This window comes from Glossina fuscipes, unplaced genomic scaffold (assembly GCF_014805625.2).
Source record: "Glossina fuscipes isolate IAEA_lab_2018 unplaced genomic scaffold, Yale_Gfus_2 116, whole genome shotgun sequence".
NCBI classification, from domain to species: Eukaryota; Metazoa; Arthropoda; class Insecta; order Diptera; family Glossinidae; genus Glossina; species Glossina fuscipes.
Window position 1 is genome coordinate 2,294,240 of NW_023998459.1, and position 22,871 is coordinate 2,317,110.

At 36.1% G+C, this 22,871-nt stretch overlaps 1 protein-coding gene across 4 annotated transcripts in view; it reads right to left on the reverse strand.

Moving 5' to 3' along the window:
* LOC119640212 overlaps positions 1 to 22,871 on the reverse strand; it is an 89,560-nt gene that overhangs the window by 28,641 nt on the left and 38,048 nt on the right. Inside the window, exons 1-2 of one of the 4 annotated variants that reach the window (XM_038038067.1) lie at positions 16,149 to 16,197; positions 15,171 to 15,216 (exon numbers count right to left, since the gene is read on the reverse strand). The exons of the other annotated variants lie outside the window; for them this stretch is intronic. Of the exons in view, the coding sequence (XP_037893995.1) occupies positions 15,171 to 15,216; positions 16,149 to 16,159 (57 nt within the window). The 5' untranslated portion in view covers positions 16,160 to 16,197. Of the gene's footprint in view, positions 1 to 15,170; positions 15,217 to 16,148; positions 16,198 to 22,871 lie in introns of those variants that run through there. 4 annotated transcript variants of the gene reach the window in all.

A 22,871-nucleotide genomic window follows, 5' to 3' on the forward strand; every position in this document is an offset into this window, starting at 1 on the left:
ACATACATTGTGGAAAAAACCTTACAGTGGTGGCTATAACTACATATTCATGTGTGAATAAAGAAGTTTACACATGCGCGAATTAAAATAATTGGATATATGGTGAAATGAACCTAAACATTAAATGAACTTAAATTATAAATAGAGGAAGTGAAAAGTCGGACTAGGTCGATTCATAAATACCCTATCCACAAAAATTATACTCTTATTTTATGAAATTAATATTATAGAACTGTATATTAAGCATAAGACCTCTTTGCAAATAAAGAATTACTTTCCGTAAGAATGGTGGTTAAAAAACTCAGCATTTAATTTTTATGTCAAACTACTATTACTGATCAACTTCCATCATAAAATATTAAAACGCATACTTTTTTGTCCTAAAAAATAAAAATTTTCGTGTTAATTCGACTATCTTAAACTGCTATTATGGGTTAAGTTTCATCATAACATATTACAACTTAGACTTCTCTGCGCTACAAAGAATTAACTTTCGTTAAATCCTTAGGACAGGATACAAAAAATTAGCCGAGATAGTCCAAATTTAGTACAGTTATTTTTTTATCTTAAATTACTACATGATATGAGAAGGGATTCACATCAATCTAGAAAGCCGGAATACTATTACTTAGCCGCCATTGTCGAGAAATTTTAAACATGACAATTTTTACCACACAATATAAATCATCTTCAAAGACGCCGATGGACGAAATTTCATCAAAATATCTCAAAACGAATTGGTCGACTGTCTTAATGTTTGTTGTCCTGGCAATTCTTAACATCGAGGAAACGAACACGTTACAATCAAACTAGAATTTGACGATGGCTGAACTGAGAAAATTTGATTTCACGTATTGTATCATCTAAATGATGCCAAATTTTTGCATGTTCATAAACTCAACAAACGTTTAATATTGATTAAATAAATGTACGCTTCACGGTTGTACACTTGCCGTCTATATCAGCTCGACTGCTAAAAACAAATTTTACGAAGAAATTATTTGCAAGTCCGTTTTCATAAAGGCGGAGAACCCCAGCCAAACAATTTTGATTTGTTGGTCTAATAGGTGCCTTAAATCTTTTGCAATAGATGAAAAAAGATCAATTTCCAGAAACAAGTGTTTTTATCGAAATTTTGAGTTCTCCTTGAAGTGCTTGAAAAAGACTTCGTGTGCCAAATGAATCACTGGAGTCACGGCCTAACGTCCTATCTGTTGATTGCTAGCTCCTTCAAATCGTTAACAGATGTCTTTATAAAGTAGTTAAGTTTAATTAGAAACATTTTTAAACAAAAATTCGTCAATGTAGCGTCTTTGAGACGAGCGTTAAGCAGATACGGGGCTGACGGCAGCCCGAAATATTTGCATGCTTTTTCTAAAAAATTATCACTTTGGGATGAAGTTTTTGGAATTGATTATTAGTTCTGTTGTTCCAAACGTTTTTTCGGTCATTTGGAAAAAATAGAGTATAAAAAGTTCGACTTCATTTCCTACATATGCAACAAAGGGCTTCTATCAAGCAAACACCATCGACAAAAAAAATAACAAATATTTGATAATGGCAGTTTTATGGTCCTCGAATTAAAGACTAATGAAAAAATAAAAAATATTTATGGCAACAAAGACATGCCCATAACACATTTTAAAAGTTAACACACGTTTTTCTTCAAAACCAATTTTTCAAAACTGCGAGCCGCGTAACTTCAACATGGGATGACGGGAGCTATACTCATTTTATCATAATGTTTGCAACACCCATAAAGAAGCTTCAGAGACCCTATACGTTACTGATCTGCATGAAATTCTGAATGGTCATAAATATAAGATAAGATATCAATTTAAAATTAAGTGGAAACATTGCAAGTTTTTGCGCGCAGTTTGATGTTGAAAATCGACCAAATTGGTTAGAGCGGAATGGAGCACAAAATGAAGGCAACTCCTTTTTCTTAACAAAAATTTGTGTGTTTTTCTCATTACTCACAACTCACAAAAGGTAGACGACTAAAATTTACCACATCTACTTGGCAAAAAATTTTACGGTTTACGTGCAAGAAATCGAAAAAATCACCTGCGACCACACAAAGTTATAAGTGGTTAGTTTCTCTTTTTTTAACTTTTTTGAGGATTTATGCTAATTAATCATAACGTAAATAAGACAGAATCTTTGAAACTGTTTTGTACATTCCTCAGATGAAGATATCTTAACTGATGATATCGCGTTAATATATATGGTGGGATCCACGATCTGGTGGGATCATTTTTTCGTAGCAATACCAACAATGTGGGTATAATATAATTCTAAATTAATTGCGGTGGAAATCACGTGATAGACTAAGTTTTCCTAACGATGCCTTTTAATGAAGCAAACGGTGAAAGATAATTTTTACACCATTTCATTTCTTATGATAATTAATAGAAGCATGCGGTATCAAAAATTTTAATGGTGATGGGTATGCGGCATTTGGCCCCAGCCGAATATAACTTTTGTTATGTATGTTTTCTCATGCGTATTTTTTACAATATATTTAAAACATAATTTCGACGAGAAGTTGATTTAATCTTCTTTTATTAATAAAAGGGTATCGTTTTTTTAATCGGAAGTTAACATTTATATCCAAAGGCTCGCTAAATATCACAAAAAGGAATATATTTAAAAAATTCTACCTATCTGTCCAATTATCGGTAGATTAAATGCATCTATTTTTTAATTCATTTTAAAAAAGTGCCTTGCGGGAATAGCTTTTTAAAGTTTTTCAAACAATTTTTTAGTGAATACTTAAATATATCAATCCAATCACATCTTCAAATAATATATTATTATTCTATTTTGTTTTCATCCAAAGACACTGTTTAAATCATTCCTTTGTTGGGCTGTTACAGTGGATTCTCCTTCCTTATTACGCAATCCAACCAATACCTTCAACAGAAGCTTAATTAATTAGTTTAATCACATTGTGTTTCTTTCAAAAAATAATGTATCTTAACTTTCTTTGAAAACTTTTGCCTGCTGTATAAGGATATACAGGATTTTCTACAGCTTAGCTTGTGTATATCACAATTACGTGTAAGCATCAAGTGCCGTTACAAAATGAACGTTCTTTGTAACTTTACCAAGAAATAATCACATACAGCAGCGATTAAAATGCATAATAATAATACCGCCCAGGAAAGTTGCTTGTCATCATCACTAAAACCGCAACAACTTACTTTAGGGTACACATACAACCACAATTAAAAATTAATTTGCTTAGTACAGGACAAGCAATGTTAAATTCGAATATAACATCGTGGTACTTTCTGCATCCATGTTAAATGACTAAACCCAGCAGCCAAGATGCACAAACAAGGCAAACACATTCGCTTGGATGCTACTAAAAACACATCACATAGACAATTTCGCCAAATGCGTACACAATGTAAATACATAGATATGCCTGCGCGTTCTTTTGTCAAGAACTAACCAATGTTTACTGGCTGTTTTACTTCACCTACATAAGCATTACCCACAAACATCTGTGCGCATTTTATCTGGCACCATTATTAGCAACAATTAGAAAATCGCATAACTAATACATATTTAAATATTAACGATAAACTCTTGCTGAACCACGTAGACACTAAATGATGATATCAGCTGTTTTAGTGATTTACGCAAGCGTCAACAACCACATCAGTGATACCAGTAGTATGCAGATCTTTTGTTCAAATAAACGCAAACAACTTTAATACAAACAATAATACGCAACGTAAATAAGGGCTTTTCATATAAACACACACACACATTAATCTTGTACACAAATACACAACATCAAGCAGCCCTTATAAAACATGTCATTGCGTAGTCTTCAAATAAAAAAAAAAACTTTTAGCTGGTATCATTGCGACAAAAAAGTATAGCTTGCAACAAAAAAGTATAGCTTGCAACAAAAAAGTATAGCCTACGACAAAAACGTATAGCTTACGACAAAAAAGTATAGCCTACGACAAAAAAGTATAGCTTACAACAAAAATAGTATAGCCTACGACAAAAAATTATAGCCTACAACAAAAAAGTATAGCCTACGACAAAAAAGTATAGCCTACGACAAAAATAATAAATGTTTAATAAGAGAAAGAAAAACAAACAAGGAAAGTGAACGGGAGAGAATTAAAAATTCTAAACAAAACATACAAAGCACAGAGCACAAACAGCAACGCATACACAATCAATTAAATAAAGCCAATTGCAAATTGCGGGTTGTGTAAGTCAGCCATAACAAATTGCCCTTTTTAGCAAATTCTCTCGCTGAATTTCCATTATTATTGTTATGTCATGAACACGGAGATAAGCAGGGCTTTTTTGTAAAAACGTTCAATGTCCAACTGCTCCGCTCCATTTTAATAAATCAATGTCTCGTAAAGACGCCTAGTTATTATCGCTGTAATGCTGCTCCTTATTCTTATGACCATTTTGTGTGCACTGCTTAGGCAAAAGTGTATATGACTATATATTGTGTAAAATATGGATTCGTAAAATAGCAGTAGGCAGAGAGCTAACAGAATAAACGAAGAGTTCTAAACTTTACCTTTATTTTTATTATTATATCTTCATATCTAATTACTCAGGAATTTGAATTAATTTTCAATAAATTTTCGTATGATACCTTTAACATTAATAAAGTAATGTCATCCACTACATTTGAGGGCTCTAACCAATAGAAAGTATGTTCAACCAAAAGAAAGCGTACTCAATCAAATCAAAGGAGGGCCAACTAAAAGAAATTAGGCTTAATACAGCGAACATATTTAATTCAACAAAAGAAAATTATAATTACGATATGGAAGACAAAGACGGTTTAAGTGAAAAAAGTGTGGAAACACGACCGACCACAAAAGCTGTAACTAAAAAAAATCAAACGAATGTCGCAAATAGTTGAAAAGGCTATGAATTAAGTAAGGGGTTAACTTATTAACATTAAAAGTGATTGACGAACCTAAAAATGATGCAAACATTTCTATAGATTATTAATTGTTTTGAGGCTGAAAGGATACCTGTCAAGAAACGGTTTCAATCATTTGAACAAAATACAAACGTGTATAATTTATCTGAAGCACTTTTTATAGAAGCTGAATCAGCGACTACGAAATGGTAAAAGTTCTGTTATCAGATGAGTTTGTTACCACAAAGACATGAGTTAGAAAAAGAACAGTTTCACGAATACATGCAGCTAAGACACTTTAAGAACTTTGAGAAAAATATGAAGTATGCGATACGATGCCGTAGAAAAAGAAGGAAACTCTCGAAAAGTAGAACACGAAACGAACAAAAAACAAAGCTGTTATAACCTTGTTAAACAGATAATTCGAAGTATAAAAGCATATATGGCGAAACAACAATTACCGCCCGATTCATCCAAGTAATGTAAAGGCTTTGGAGAAGTTCAAAAGGCGATAGACTACACGTTAACTGTTCCAACAAAGTTTTCACCGTTTGAACTATTCGGAGGACGTATGAAAAGCAACAAAACGAATTAGTCAATAACATAAAATCCGCAAAGATGATAAAGACGAAATACGAAAGGCGCAAAATAAATATAAACGGCACTACGATGTACATCACAAAAGGGAAAGAACATATGAGGTTGAAGAATTAGGGCATATAAAGAGGACACAAAAATGAAAAAGCATTTAGATTTATATCGAACTGTCGAAATAAAACGTGACGGTCGCCTGGGTTTATTATATAAATGAACTCAATTTCATTTTTTGACAGGACATGGTTTGCCCACGGCAACCTTTCAAAATTTGCTTATGTGTTATCCTATATGATGTTAATTTTCAAGGTCGCATAAAAAAAATTATCTAAGCAAATCTTATTGTAACCTGCACAGGGGAGATGAACTATGCTTTGATGGGTAGCATAGATGTGTCGAAACTCTCACCTCCCAGTGGTGATCCCCGGGCAACGGCTTCGGCCGGCTAAGAAGAGTTTAAGGTTTTGGGCTGCTAACTCGGCGGCGAGTTTCGGAGAGATGGTGGAGGGGTTGGCTAGAAGATGAGCTCTTCACTCTATAGCTGGTTAGTACCGAGGAAATATACGAATGAATGGTTTTTAAGTACGTCGAAGGTAGTAACCTAGCGAGTGCATGGTAGATTACTCTGCCATGTCAGTGCAATACCCGACACCTATATATCTTGAAGAAAAGTAGTTCACTGGTGTTGGTAACCAGGAGAGTATGGAGAATCCGAAGCAAGTGCGATTGTTTTTTTAACATCCGCCCAAAGTATGCCTAAGGCTTTGTAAAATAAACTGGGAGCCACGGGGGTAAGGAGGCTCGCCTCACAAAGCCACGTATGCCTGCGGGTGTATGATGGACTTTGTCCTTAAGTCGTAATGAATAAATTAATTATACTATTAATGCAAAAAGGAATTGACGGACGGCCTTCCCTTTGGCCGATTAATAGAACATATCTGGCAAATTAATTTAATACATGCAAAAATGAAAAAAGGGATATGACGGAAAGGTTTTTCCCCTTTTACCTATTTTTACTTTCGAACACATGTCACGGATGCTTGCGGGTAATGGTGGTAATTGATCAACGGCGCCGTGGAAGCCTTATGGCGGAAGCGAGCGCAAATTTTTTTTTTACCCCTTTTGAATGCATATCGTTGATCAATTTGTGAGTCCTGACTGCTTGGGTGCGGCCCTTCGGGGAGTACTCGTGGTGGTTGTGGTTGGCGAGTTCCTAGCTAAAATGGAACAATTGAGTGCAGCTAGGCCTCGCCATTGACCAGAGTGGGGTTTATTGTTCCATACACAATAAACCGTTCTGGACTCTGGTGCTGTTTAGGCCCCTACTCTGTGGGGATTGTCTAACTCGCCAGGGGGCGTAGTACGCTTTAAAGTGGCATGGGCCACCGTGGGGTTAAGCCTTTCAGGCAGGAACCCACCTTAAACCCTTGCCACAAATTCTGTAACCTGCACATCGCTGGAAAGGCTATTAATGGAAGACTCTGTGCTAGGTTCATTTTTTCACAGGGAATGGTTTGCCCAGAGTAGCTAAGTAAACTTTCGCTTTATCAAGCTCATTTATGTAAAAATGTTGTCCTTTCAAATATTAATTAATTTGCATAAAGTCATCTTTTGTTTATAACATTTTGTAAAAGAAATCTAGAAAAGTTTTATTTTAACTGTATTTCGATTTAAATCCCTCCGAAACAGAATTCTGTTCACGACTTAACAGAACTCAGTAAAAAAATTTGGGTTGTGCCTTTGCTTCTCATATTTAAATATAACTTCACACCCTAAGAGTTTTTTTTTTAAAACATATAAAATGTTATATTAGCAATACACTAGGCGGAAAGTTTTTGAAATAAGCCAGTATTTGTTGCTTACATACCACATTAAATAAAGACTAATTGTTCCAAATATTAATTGTTGCAACAATACTTTTTAAATTCGGTAAAATGTTTTCATTGTCCCATAAAAATAGGCGCCTGTGTATATGCATAGAAGCGTTTAACGATTACAAAAATTAAAAACTTTTGAATTGTATTTGATAATGACAATGATCCTATTCTGGGCAGATAAATGGAGAACTACTAGCAACGCGAAGAATCTATACAGCTAAGGTTTTTTTTTCGGGCCGAAAATTTTTAAGGTAAGGATTCACACCCACACTGTTACCTTGTAAGGAAGCGTTCTACTCCCTTACTAATTACCACATAAGTAAATTAATACTAATTAGAGATGCGGTAGCATTTCCTATGCATATCGGCAAGGCGTTCTCGGGTTTCTAGGTTTGAGAAGGTTAATATAGAAATAATGAATTCACTTATCTAACGGTCACCAAATCATACGATTTGGTACCTGGATTAGCATTTTATAAAGGCACATTGAAATTAGCAATGCCAGTGGAACGAACAGAAAGATAGGCATACAAACAAGCATAGGGAGACTAGCATTCACATACTTAACGGCTAAAATCTTACAAAGGCATATTGAAATTAGCAATATTAATAAAACAAAAAAACAAGCACAGCGATAAGGGAAAAAAACAAGATAGCTATGATGCATAGCACATGAAGACATGCAGGCTAACGGCTAATAAAACATACGATTTAGTATCTGAGTCGGCAGTCACAATAAAATCATACGAGTTGGCGCGTAAGGCAGTATTAATGCTAAGATATACGAAAGAGAAGCATTGGCAGCTGTGAACGAACATGTTCGATCAAACCTAAGTTAGCACACATAGGGATAGATATGTAAGAATAACACTGTAACATAGATGAAGGCAAACCCGCTCGCTCAAACCTAAAATAGCATCACCGTCACCCCTGAATAATCAATGAACACACAAACCCTGTGAGGTGAACCGGTTAGGAACAGACGAGTAGCCCTATAGGCCACGGTTGGTTGCTATGACACCCGCGGCGTGTTCCTTTTCTTTACAGAGAATCCCGCGATACAGAGAACCTGAAAAAAATTAATTAAGAATAATCGGTATGCATAAGAATCAATTAGGAAGAGTCGGGTCACCACGCTGGTTTCCTCCTACGTCTCTCAAAATTCGCTTGAACATTATAATCTCCCCGTAAATAAATAAAGAGAAAATAAGAACAAACCCGAAGGTCCAATTAATTTGTATTCTATAAATATTCTTGAAAAGAATATTGGATTGGCTGAGTATACCATGCCCAAGAAGACTCGTTACAACCTGAAGGACCACGTCCCGGGCGGACAAAGCACAAAGTACTAGCCACCGTTAGAAAGCCTATGACTTCCTTTCGAAGAGTCTCTAAGGTAAGGATGCATAAGAAAAAGCGAAAAAGTACCACTAAGTATCTACAAACCTATTGTGTCCTTTCGGGCCAATGGTATACAATTTAAGAATGCAAATGCGCTTTGTTAGCTTACGTAGCCCGTTCCACAACGGACAAAGTAGCAACCTAAAGTCTAAAAGAGGTGAAAGTTTTCAACTTGCCTGTTGTTTTATCTGTTGCCTAATTAGCATATATTTATGTTCTAATTATACGTATGCGCCAGGTATGATAACACGTGCCCCAGACACGCATGGGAATGGCTACCCGTTGCCAGATTAACCAAAACATGGTGAAGAATATTTTGGGAATCATAACAAAAAAAAAAAGAACTTTTATATGCCCCTCTGTGATTGACTAATTTCTTTAGAAAGAAGTTTTCGAAAATTCGAGAGATGTCAAGCGAAAGAGTTCACAATATCTTGTATCATCATTATTATCATCATTTGGCAACCCTGCGCGCGTGTTGTAGTCGCGTTTTAATTCTTTGCAAGAGACATTTCAATTTCTTAGTGTATTTCTTAGCCTTTCGCTTTATTCGAGTTCTAAAGTATAAAAATCTTTCATAGGATAAAGTGGGTAATTTAATTTATATGAAATATATTAATTTTTTACGTGAAATTCAATTTGGTTTTGGGCAATCAACAACTGGAGCTCTTGGTAAAAGTCTCTTTTTTCTGTTACTCTTTGCTTATAGTTTGTTTTGCTTTCGCGCTATATTTACAGTGTCAACGAATGTGAAAGGTTTGGTTTAATTTGATGCCAATTTTTGTATCGTAGAATCTTTTAGTTTTCCCTTCTTTTTTTTCTTAATAAGCTCCTTCTGTCGTACGTCACTGGACACGGAGTGTTTATTTACACAATATCGTGCGAAAACAGGACCGGAATCTGAACGATTCATCTCTTGTTGGCTCTGTAATCCTTTTTGCCCTGGTATTTTTAGCCGCACCACTGATCCAGTCCTGGGTGCTTCAAATGGTATAAGATGGTCATGTCCTGCGGGACATAGATTTCTGCAAAGTCTTCACGGAGACGAGAAACTGTTTCTTAGATTTGAACAAAAACCTCGGATTCTTTGGCGGAGAAGTTGACCACTCATCTTCTTTCCCAGCTAGCAAAGTTACAACTCGCGTGTTGTACGTTACCTCTGATTTCTGATTCGTTGGCACAAGTTAGCGCTTCGTCAATGTCTACAAAGAATGTTAGAGTTTCTCATATCGATGAGTCGTTCGGTAAGTAAGAACCAACAAATAAGCCGGAAAGTCCTGCTGGTTTGAGCTATGCTAAAGTGGCAAGGGTATCTCCTCTCAGTGGCATCACTCCCTCTTCTCAGGCGTCATCGCCTAAAACTAATAAAGGCAATAATAAATCGTCCTCTCCCCCCGGCTGTTCGATTGTGAACGGTGGTCACCAAACTGGGCACATCGCACAAACTGGTCGTGCAAGTGGGGTCACCCCTTCTATATTCTCCCAAACTCAAAACTCCCCATCCGGGAACCCTACTGCTCCTAATACAGATGACCTCTGCTTGAAAGTAGTTCCTCCCAAAAAGGTAGTATTTGTGTTTACACTGATACATCTGCGGGTAACATAAAAATTTATCTGGTGGCGAAAGTCCCATCAGTCAATTTAAAGCGTGTAAGCATTTCCAAATTGGTTCCTTCTCAACCTACACCAATCTCGTGTTGATATGTTGTTAATTTAACCATTGTGGCCAGCTGGGTCCTTAATTTATCCATCGTGATTGGCCCCGTAATGCACTAGTCCTGCCGCCTTCAAAAAACTAAACGTTTTTTAGGCTCAACATCTGGTAGAGCCGTTGTGTTTTTTAATGAATTATTTGATCATAATTTAGTTCAATACAATGGTATCCCTAATTGCAATGGTAGATTGTTTGATCTTTGCTTTGTCAATTTTCCTGAGATTTGCGTTAATCGTTGTCTTCCGTTTAGTTTACCTGAGGATCCATATCATCCAGCATTGGGTATTTCCTTTCATTACAAGCATGTTGGTTCGTTCAACTTCTCTAACATTCAAAATTCAACATTTTCATATAAATATTTAGCTTCCATTAAATCAAATTTTAATGCTACAATAACGTCTTTCATATACAACAAAAGTTCCTTACTTGCGCTTCCTTTATTCGTGGTTTCACTATTCGCGGATGAAGAAAATGTGAGCAATTCCCATATTCGCGGCTATAAATTTCTTTATTCGCGGTTTTTGAGAATGTAATCAAACAGAATGAAAGGAATCTTATTACTCAATGAATAAAGTATTGTTGCGAAAATTCCAAATCTAGTTCATGTCAGCTAAGTAATTTCCCGAAATAACAAATTGCCTAAAAAGGAAAGAACTAAATGCACATTCGCATTCAAGTAAATTGATTTTTTTTATTTTATCACCTAGGAACGTATACCCTACAATCCCATATAAATTACAATTCCGTATTCGCGGTTTCTGTATTCCTTATTCCGCGAATAAGGAACTTTTACTGTATTAAGCTTGACTTCTCAGTTGAAAGTATTGATAGCTCACTGTCATCGTTCTACAATATACTAAATCAACCTATTTCTGCATCCGTTCCAATCAAGCTGTCCCGACCTTGAAGCCGTTGTCTCACCTGGTTTAATAAGACAACTAAAACAACTAACAAACAACTCTAAAATATAGTTGCGCGCCTCGACATGATGGAATTTCATCATATGAAGAGTAGGTTCCTTATTCCTATTCACAAAAGTGGAAGTAGACCACTTGTTGAGAACTACAGAGGCACTGCCAAGTTGATCGTCTTGCCTAAACTGTTCGAGCAAATTGTGACTTAACATTTGGCCTTTGCCATTAAATCATATATTTTCCACTCCAACATAGGTTTCGAAAAGGTAGATCTACAGTCACCAATCTGTTAGAGTTTACTTCTCATGTTTTCAAGGCCTTTTCTAGTGGTTCTCGCACAGATGTGATATACACTGATTTAAGCAAAGCGTTAGATATGGTTAACCATAACTTACTTATCTTTAAACTCCAAGCTTCTGGCTTCCCTTTCTATTTAGTGAAATAGATAAGTTCTTATCTGCACAATAGATCCTTCAAGGTTTTGTTCAACTTTATCACCTCGGATGAATTCCCCGTTACATCTGGCGTACCTCAAAGCAGCCACTGGGGTCCCATTTTATTTAATTTATACATTAATGATCTCCCATCAATGATTGAATCCGGTGAGATCTTAATGTATGCTGATGATGTGAAACTGTTTTCTTCCTTCTCTCTAGAATCGAAATCACATCAGTCTCAAAGTGACTTGAATAAGTTGGTTGCAGGGTGCTCTTCGAATTTTCTGAAACTAAATCTAAATAAAAGTAAGAGGCTTTCTTTCTCAAGAAGGAAGTCATTCATTACTCACTGTTTCATTGATTGGCACATTAGAGGACGTCGATTCGTTCACAGATTTATGCGTTCTATTTGACCATAGGTTACGTTTTAACTTGCATATTGAGCTCTCGTTAAGCAAAGGTAGGTCCGCGGTTGATTTTAGAAAGAGGTAGCCCAAAGAGCTTGATGGTTCTTACATTACGAAAAGACTGTACACGTGATTGGTTAGACCTATACTCGAGTATGCATCTGTCGTGTGGTTTCCTACCTATAGGTGTTATGTATGGGTATGGGTCTAACCAAACACATGCACAGCCTTTTCGAAATGGAGGGATCATCAAGCTCTTCGGACCACCTTTTTATAAAACCAAGCGCGGACCTAGCTTTGCTAATCGAGAGCTCAATATGCAAGTTAAAAGATAACCTATGGTCAAATAGAACGCCTAAATCTGTGATCGAATCGACGTCCTCCAACTTATGCGAATCTATGAAATACCGAGTAATGAATGACTTCCTTCTTGAGAAAGAAAGCTTCTTACATTTACTCAGATTTAGTTTAGAAGATTCACAGACCACCGTGCAAGAAAATTATCAAGTCACTTTGAAGCTGATGCGATCGCGATTCAACAGAGAAGGAAGAAAACAGTTTCACATCATCAGCATACATTAAGATCTGGATGGTATTAACCACCGATGGAAGATCGTTAATGTATAAACTAAATAAAATGCGAGCTAAGTGACTTCCTTGAGGTACCCCAGACACAACGGGGAATTCATCCGAGATGATGAAATTAAACAGAATCCTGAATGATCTGGTATGCAGATAAGAGCTTATCCACTTCGCTAAGCAGAAAGCTAAGCGAGAGGCCTGGACATTAATCATCAGTAAATTCTGATCAACTACGTCCAACTTTTTATTAAGGTCAGTAAATACGACATCCGAGCTGGAGCCAATAGAAAAAACCTTGAAAACATGGCAAGTAAACTCTAAGAGATTCGTGAAATTAAATGTTCCTCTTCGAAAACCATGCTAGAATTTCAATATCATCAGAGGGCTCAGAACCATTGAAAGAACCATGCCAGGGATGTATGGAGATTTTTCTTTTGGAGTTGCCAAACTTAAAAAAATATTTAGGATTAACGAAAAGTAAGGATTTTATCAACTAAAGATATCTGCAATGATATTGCTGAGTGAGATAATTAAATCTATGCCTTTCAAAAGAACAAGCGAAATAGTCGTAAGGAGCAGAAATGAGAGAAACTTTTCATAAATTTTTTGAAACATTTGCTTTTTATATTTTGGTAATATTTACTTCTCTTGTTAAACCATGACGGGCATTTGCGGCGAGAGCGATGTTGCTTGATGGGAACGGTTGCAGAAATAGCTAGGCTTAATACATTATAGAACGATGACAGTAAGCTACTCATAAAGCTAAAGTAGAAAGCAGAATAGGACGGGACTGCAGCAAATATGGCACTTAAAATCCCACCACCAGAGCGATCCGTTCGATCCTTTCTGTAAACCTGAAAAATTTGTAAAAACGTTCCGACTAATGTGAACAAGACTTTAATCAAGCTTCAGAGACGCCCAAACGGACGCGAATCAAGACCACACTTGCAGCAGTGACCTTCTCTTCTTTTACCGGCTGGGGAGAACATGTTTGCTCTAGATCGCGGCGCTCATCGGATATTGTTTTCATTTTCTTACACTTTTCGCACAACATCGCGAGATTTTTATTTAATTCAGAAAACCCATTCCTTGCCTCCGTGAAAACCTTATGGAAGCCAGCTTCCTGCATCTGCAGCACGGCTATTGATACCTGCACACTTTGCGTGACAAACACAAGTAATAAATCGTTCAGAATCACGATCCGTTTTTGTTCAACACGATGTAAAAAAACACCCCTTGACACAGTAAATAAATATCAAGCCAAGAGAAAAATTTAAAATACGCAAAAAAAAGGGACTTATTGACGAGAGCGCCAAGTGCTGATCGCAAAAACTAAAATAAATATCGGGACAAAAGGTTCAATACAACTCAATTAATTTAAACGCCTTTATATTTTTATAATTATTTAGGCTTTATAGAGGTATAAAACAATAAGATAACAAAAAAAATAGCAACATTTCTTCACACAAAATAAAACAATACGACTACAGGGCGCGCGCAATTATCACACTTATAAAGAAAGTGTTCGACAATTTGCTCTTTGTTTGACAATATCTACTGCACGTAAGACTGCTACGTAAATATTTGGAAAGTTAAGTTAATGAAATTGAGAACTCTGTTGCAGTTACTACGTGATTTATGATTAATAACATATCGGTGCTTATTATAAATTTTGGTTTAGCAATGAAAATTTTGACTTTGTTGATTACGAACGCTGATGTTATAGCAATATCTTACGGCGATCAAGTGTGTTCTTCTAATACTCGAAAGTGTGAATCAGCATTTCCATTAAATAACGATTTCTTTTACTGTACCTATCTAACTGAGAAAGCCTCAATATACGATTTATGAGTCCGTAAGCTATGCATGTGTTTTCTGTATGATTATAATTAATTGTACGCTGGACCCGTGTAATGCGTCTAATATAATTGCAATTTTCTATATTGTAAATTAATCAAATTTACTACTCATTTATATACAAATATATATACCGTGTTTTACTGCTTTGTTTGATAGAGAATTCACGCTCAAAGCCAATAGGAAGAGAACGCCAACAATGGTCAAGGTTTTAGTATTAGATTTATATATTCCTTCCAATTAATTTTGCAAGCAGTAACTTTACTCTAAGAGTCAAATACTAGGTATAGAATATGAGGTCACATGAAACGGCGACGTAAATTCCATATTTCCTCCGAATTAATTAGTTACGTGTCTTGTTATTGTAATGAAAAGACATTAACTTTTACATTTTAAATGTGACGTCAGAAATCTACACCATTCTCGACATTATAATCTGATTTGTTAATAAACTTCATTTACTTCTTACCGTCATAGAAATAAAAAACCTGACATTGAGTGGAAACTGTGGTAACCTGCAAATAAAGAAAACGAAAGAAGAATTCCGAATTAAATAAATACGTAAATTATAAATATAAAAGAGGTGACGACTTTCTGTTGAAATAGTGAAAGCAAAGCGTCGGATTAAAAGTGTTATTAGTGTCAAAGCAGCTACAACGCAAAATAAAAATTTAGCAGCGAAAACATATACATACATACGATATGGAGCAAAAAAGAGAGGGAAACAACGAAAGTAAAGTCACCATAAAGATAAAATGCAATAAATATACAAAATATGAGAAAGAAGGTTATTAGAGAGACAAATTTTTAACAGTAGTCGATTAAGAAGCAATGCTAAAAGAAAGACCTACATATAGCTAGCGTCTCATCTCTGATTCAAACCAAATCACATATGTAGAGTTTGACGATTGCTATACAAATTGTGTATGATAATTTGGCAAACCGAAGATAAAGACATTTCGTTATTTTCCACAAGAGCGCAAAAAGCTGTTACGCGTTTGTGATCATCACGACACGAATCTGCACAAAATTCATTAAGACTCTGCAGCTAGTTATAGAAGAAATCATAAAAAAAAAACTATTTATGTCACGTTTGGAGGTATACGTTGAACCCTGCACATACATTGGGGACTATCTATATTTTTAGCCTACTAATAAAATAATAGTAACCTGCCATGAAAAATTGATTTTATTCTCCTTTATCATCTATACGCTTTTTCTTCGAACCGTTTGCCATTACATTTGTGCGTTCCACCCGAAACTTAATTTGTGAACACTAACTTTTTTAGCTGACTACAATTGTTGCCCACGGAATTTCTACAAAATTGATGGTTCCTCTAAAGGCACGGTTAGTATGCCGTATTTCAGAAACAAGCGATCATATATTTTTAAGTTCGTCGAACGCAAACATCTTTTGTTGGATTTTGTTGGATCTTGCAATACTTACCGCACGAGCATCTTCTTGAGAATTGATTAGCAATCCAACATTATTTTTTTGTGCGCCTAAGTAATCATGCCTTATTTTATTGGTGGAATTAGTACTTAAAGTTATTTCAATTTCATAGTTCATCACTTTTGCATTTGCTTTCTGGCATAACAACTGATTTTGCGCGAACGGCAACCAGGACAAAACTCGTTATTCCAGCATTTCACTGTGGCAAAGGATATGGCTTCATCGCCAAAACGATGCGAACGAAACAAGGTGGACATTATCTTAAGAGAAAAAGAATAAATTGTGAATAAATTATGCACCTCCTCGTGGCGAGAAAAAGAGGGATTCTGAGTAGATCGTAAGCTCTCGAAAACCAACTTTTTAATATTACAAGTTTTCTGCAATCCTCCCAGGCACTAGAGTTTATCACTGAAACCCTAAAATATATCAGATGATGACATTTTACTGAACGATCTTTAAAATGTTCTTGAAAAAAATGTACAAATTTTTGACAACTATCAAAAGATTTTAAAGACCTTAACTCGATAATTATTTAGCTATAAAATTTTTGAAATGATAGTCTATACTTTATTTCACTGAAGCAAGCCCACTGAACACATTTTTTTTTGTGGATTTGTCGGAGTCGGATAAATTAAGTTAACAAGTTGAAATATGGCAAATATATTTACGAACAAGAAGAAAAGACGGCAAGCTCAAAAACCACCAAACTTCATTTAATTTTGGTGACAAATTATCATTCCGTAGAAATATTGTATTTACGGATATGGAGGTGAATTCGCAGTTGGTAGAGATATGACTTCTTTTAGAAAAGTTCCGCGAGTTCGTGTTGAATTTGCAAAGAAAAATTAATTAAACAGTAGTTACTGCAATTAGGAAACTGGTGGAAAGTGCGTAGAATCTGTTCACCGCGATGACAAAGACGCGTAAAAGACTTAAAAACCAAAGCGAAAGTTGAACTCGGTGTGAGTTGTTTATTCTGTCCTTAGCGTGTTCCTCCATTTTCCTGAGGCTACGCAGTGGCAGTTATCAAAATACGAAAAATAAGGAAAAATAAAACGCAAGAGAAGCTTCAATTACATCTGTCTTGAGCAAGTTCGAAAGCTCCCATTTATTTAGTGTAAGTAGACTCTTCAGTAGGCGGTGCGCACATTTTAACTAAAGGAATAAATTAATAAACAAAACATACACACTTGCAAGTTACGGATGCGTACACAAATACATATCAGGAAACATCTATATAGACTCGCGCAATCGAACACCTTACATCCATTCACACGCACACGCATTCACACACAAAGAAGTAATCGACAGTAAAAACTGTAACAATATTAAATATAAGGCGAAAGAAGATGCGATGAAGAAAATCAGATACCACTAAGAGAGTCAGCCCATTGACATTGGTAGCAGGAGGATAGCAGAATTGCTATTGCCGAAAGAAAGTACGGATGCATTTATTGAGAAGTAAATTCTCGGAGCTTATAGAAATGATGGCGTACCACACATCAACCCATACGAGATTTGGTGGATATACTGACCGTGCTGCCCAAAAAAGTGGCACAGGCCTTAAAAAATGAAATCCCCAAGAAAGAGGAAACCAAGCACAAACAGTGCCAAACGCCACATTAGACTAAAAGATTCTAACGTCCGCGTATATACGTTTAGGGGCTTTCGGCCGGTCGACCCTTTCTCTGCTCTTTACAACAGAGTGTGTCCCATAAAATAACGGAATTCAAAAAGCCTTTTTTTCCGACAAGTAAAGATAGTGCAACTCGACAAAGAATCAAACCGAATATATGATGCCAATAAAAGTAAGCAAAATTCAAAATTAAATACAAATATATTAAAAGCAGTAAAATATTGGAAAAAGAAATAAAAGTACATTAAAAGCAACAAGTGTTGAAAAATACGTTGAAGTATATTAAGAGTAGCAAAATACCTTTAGTCAAGTTTATTGGAATGTTTACATTGAAAATTACCGTAAACTGTTGATGTGGCTTGATACAAGTGTAAAGTGGAGCTCTTCATTCCAAATCAAATGAGATTCAAAAACTGCCTCCTGCAAAAATATGCAATAATGCTCCATCTTATGTTAACTGTGGTGTTCCTAAACATGCCGAAAGCTGTACGTAGAGTCTGCATAAATAGCAATGATCAGCATTCGCCGTTAGACAGACAATACCCACGCTATGTACGAATGCGTGAAATTCTAAAAATCAAAACAGAAAAGTAGTATGGGCAAAGCGACACACAAGTACAGGGAAAAGAATCCAAGTGGACCACAGAGAATTACCATAAGTAATACCTATGCTGCTGTCGCCTCGCAAATCGAGCCTAATGAACCTTTAACTCCAACTCTTTCTAATGTCAAACCTGTTCTATCATCTGCCAAAAACCATATTGCGAAACCAGCTCCATCACCCGCAAAGGTAATGTTGAAAAAATCAAAGCAACAGGAAATATAAAACAATTAAAGCAACAACACGTACCATAACGCCTAATAAACAAAATATTCTAGAGTTACTAGCTGTCAACTCCATTCAATAAATTACGAGTTGTAATGAATCCAATCTTCAATCCAAACTCCATTCAATAAATTACGAGTTGTAATGAATCCAATCTTCAGTTAACTTTCAATTTCAAATTGTTCACGTGTGCACACTCGTTGCACACCAAAGGTGCGCAACCGCCTAAGTACAGATTATTCTGCTGGTAAAAATAAATTATTTACGCAAAATTCCTTTAGCGATAATTTCGACAGAGACCCTGACGTGCCAACATAACCTACCTATCACTCCGTTTTCATGTCACTACAATTAAATAAAGTTTTCAAAATTCTACAATGGAATTCTGATCAAAGTTCTTACTCCAAACAAGGAATTGGTGTTTTTATAAAGTCAAATATTCTTCACAAACGCATTAATTTAACCTATAAAATACAGGCAATAGAGATACAAATAACCTTAAACAAAAAGTTTACAGTGTTTTCACAAAAAGCTACTTTCGCAATCGTTTTCTCTACAAAGCTTTTTAGTGTATTTCCTGTACTTCGCTACTCCCCAGTCCGCTTTAAATGTATGACAGTCGTGGTACTGTTTTAGAAAAGGCTTTCATTGAAATCCGTGGATTTTAAATAATGGAAAACCAAAGCTTTTTTCAACACATCACACCATTTCACATATTGTTGCTGCTCTCCGCTACTTCTTATCTATATCATAGCGATGACTTTCCATTTATAATCGATTTTAACCTTTCAAACGCCTCCTCCAGCAAAACAATTTGAATTCCTCCTAGATAAAGCGCACTGGATTAATTACTCCAAACATGCCGAGTCGTTTCTGAATTCAAAGCTATTTAAGGGAAACTGCAACAATGATGCTGCTATTATGTCCAAGGCCATTCGCATGGCTGCTCATCTCTATATCCCTCAATCCAATAGCTTTTTTAAAAGGGCTAGGCTTCCTTGGTGCAACAACACGCTTTCGTTATTAAGAACAACAAAATGAATTTATGGTTCCGTTTTAAAACATCTCCTGATCATGATGATTTGTTATTGTATAAAAAGGCCGACGCTCTTTTCAGAAAGGAACTGCGAACATCAGAGGCACCCGGTTTTGGACTTTTTTCGAAAAGAGTTCACAGAAATAGATCAATAAAATTTGTCTGGAAAAAATCAACAAACTCAATGACACTTCAAATTCGAAGGAAACTTCTGTCATCTGAACTCCCAACAGAGCTTTAATTGTCGCAGACAAGATTTCTATTTATTTTGGAAAAATGTGGTGCGAATACTCCTTTGACAGCAACTTCTCCAGTGCCGTCTTCGAAAATAAAATTCCAATTTCTCTTTCAAATGCTATTGACAGATATGCCACGTTTCTGGAAAATTGTATATCTACCATAGAATTTGAAAATTGTTTCTCCAAATCAAAGGAGAGGACACCCGGTCTAGATCGCTTTTCATAGTAAATGATCAGTGCTCTGTCTCTATGTGTCTCCATAAAAAAATGTCTAGACCTATATAATAGGGTGTTTTTGATTAGCCATACACCCAGAATGTGGAAGCTGGCGGTAATTGTTCCAATTTTAAAACACAAAAAATATCTCCATCGCATCGGCCTATCGTCTAATCTTTCTTCTATCTTGTATCTCAAAGTTATTGAAAAAGATTATGCTATCTAGACTATCTTGGTTTCTTGAATCCAGGAAATTGATTGCAAAACAACAAATGGATTTCAAGCGAGGCAGAGGCTGCACCGACGCTCTTTTACGTATCGATTATTTTACAAACAAAGCGGTTTCTGAACGAAATCACGCAAGAGTTCTCTCAATTGGTTTCGAAAAAACATTTAACATACTTCGCTCTCTCCACAAGGATCTCCTCGTTCTATCATGTTATTTCAGATTGCTTTCTATGAAATTAGTAAAATTGGCTGCCATATGCCGAGAATTGAATACTGTCTCTACGCGGATGATGTGTACATATTAACAAACGAAAAAGATAGTACGAAGGCAATCAACGTCCTCAAAAAAGTCAAAGAAAATGCACATTTGTCGAAAGCTAATGTGTGACGCAAGAAATCGGCTGATGCATATTAATGACTTACCAGTACCAAACGTGCAAACGCTCCATGTTCTAGCCGTTTTCCAACAAATGCCATCAAAAAACACACTGTCTTCTATTAAAAACAAGGGCGCCTTCATAATGCAAAAGCAAGATTGACTATGGTTACGTAACTTATGACAATAGCTGCAAACCTAATATCACCCTTAAACCGCTCTATCACCAAGCCCTTAGAGCAAGTTGCTGTGCTGTTCGGATGATGCCCATCAACATTATTATAATTGAAACTGGTCTCTCAGCCTTAGAGAATAGACTTTCTAAATAAAGTGCTTTGGGTACCAAGTCGTATCGAATTATTGACAATCGAGCAAGTTGATAAAGAGGCGAGGAATGCTGCTTTTGCACTTCTAATTGTGGATGATGCCATGGAAAAGTTGTATCTTAGTTAGGCAGAAAATTGGAAAAATGAGCAACATTTCATACAGCGATATTTTAAAGACGCAAAACTAAAAATGGCGACAACTTCTTTCTAATTAAAAGGACGCTAAATTAGAATTCCCAAGGATATAAATACCGAATAGAGAATAGAGAAGGCGCTGAACAAGTTAAGGTGAAATTTCTCGTTAACACTAAGAAAATAGTGATTAAGGTTGTAAATGAAGTGACCACAGAAAGCATTTGTCAAGACCGTTAATGAGCAAATAAACCACGCTAATATAAATGAGGAAATAATCAGAGTCTTAAGGAAATTGTACGCAGATACTCAGAGAAGTATATTAAACGTCTCCTCTAATATAGCCACGGAGCTTTTGCAAAACAGAAAGATTATGATTGGATGCGTTGCCTACAATTTGGCTTCATCGTCAAATTATGCAAAAGTGACATAGTTATATAGTTATCGAGCCAAAAATCGATGCAAGATCTACAAGGATACGTGGATCACAACCGGGCTAACATGACAGCTATTTGGATTTGCGGTGCATTAAATATACAAGAGATCCCTGCTAGAAACGGTAAACATTGTGTGGCGGTTAAAATGAATGAGATTTCCATTTTTTGTTGCTAGTTCTCACCAAGTCTAAGACTACTAGAGTGTGAAAAGCACTGAATGCAATGATTAGAGAGGCTAACGCTTGTAAAACAGTAATAAGTGTCGGATATTGCATGTAGCAGGCACACCAACCGTAGAGACGAAACCCTGCTTAAAGCCATGTAAAATCTGGACGTGATCCTATTATATGGTGGAGACGAAAATAAGTACCAAAAAATAGAGGTGGATTGATAATAGTCATAACTTTCTTCAGCAGTTCCTTGGTAAGTTAATTTGCATGGCAAGTTTGCGATATGTACACTCAAAGTGACCGCTATGCGGCAATCACAGATGTGCGACGTCAGGCCTGACAACGAAACGTGAGTCGAAAAAAAAACAAGTTATAGGATGGAGAAAGCAAACACTAGATATTGATATACCCAATGACATCGGAAAATATAAGTTGGCTAGATGTTGGCCCAAACTTGTATGGAGAACACAGAAGTTGTTGCTGCTACCAAAGCCAAATAAGCCCCCTATGTAGAATGGGAGCTGATATTGGAAATTCTGATTAGGAGAACACTTCACCAAGATGGATAGTATATCAAAAAGTCAATACGATTTTCAAAGGAATTGCTATATCGTAGATACGATAAAAGATAGAGCTAGCATAGTTCATAAAGCTATTGAAGGTGAAAAACGGCGGTTTGGTTATAAAGAGTACTGTGCCGCTTCACATAAAAAATGCCATATATGCCTGGGAGCATATATTAGCTACTGGGAGCGTATATTAGTTGCGCTGGGCTGACTGCAACTCCTTAATGCAGATTGTTAGCAATTATCTGTCCGAGAGGACTCCATTATATCACAGAGTACCAAAAAATATATAGTTACTGCGGGCGTTCCTCAAGAATCTGTATTCAAGCCCTTATTATAAATTATTCTGTATGACACAGTGCATCGCCTGCCGGTTCTCAAAGATACAAAAATTATTGGATGTGCGGATGACATTGCGATAGTAATCGTAGCTAAGGTGTAATTCTCCAATTCGGAACGAAGGAAAAACTCTGGTAGAAGATTGGCTGCGCGAAAACGAACTACAACTGGCCGCGGAGAAAACAGAGAT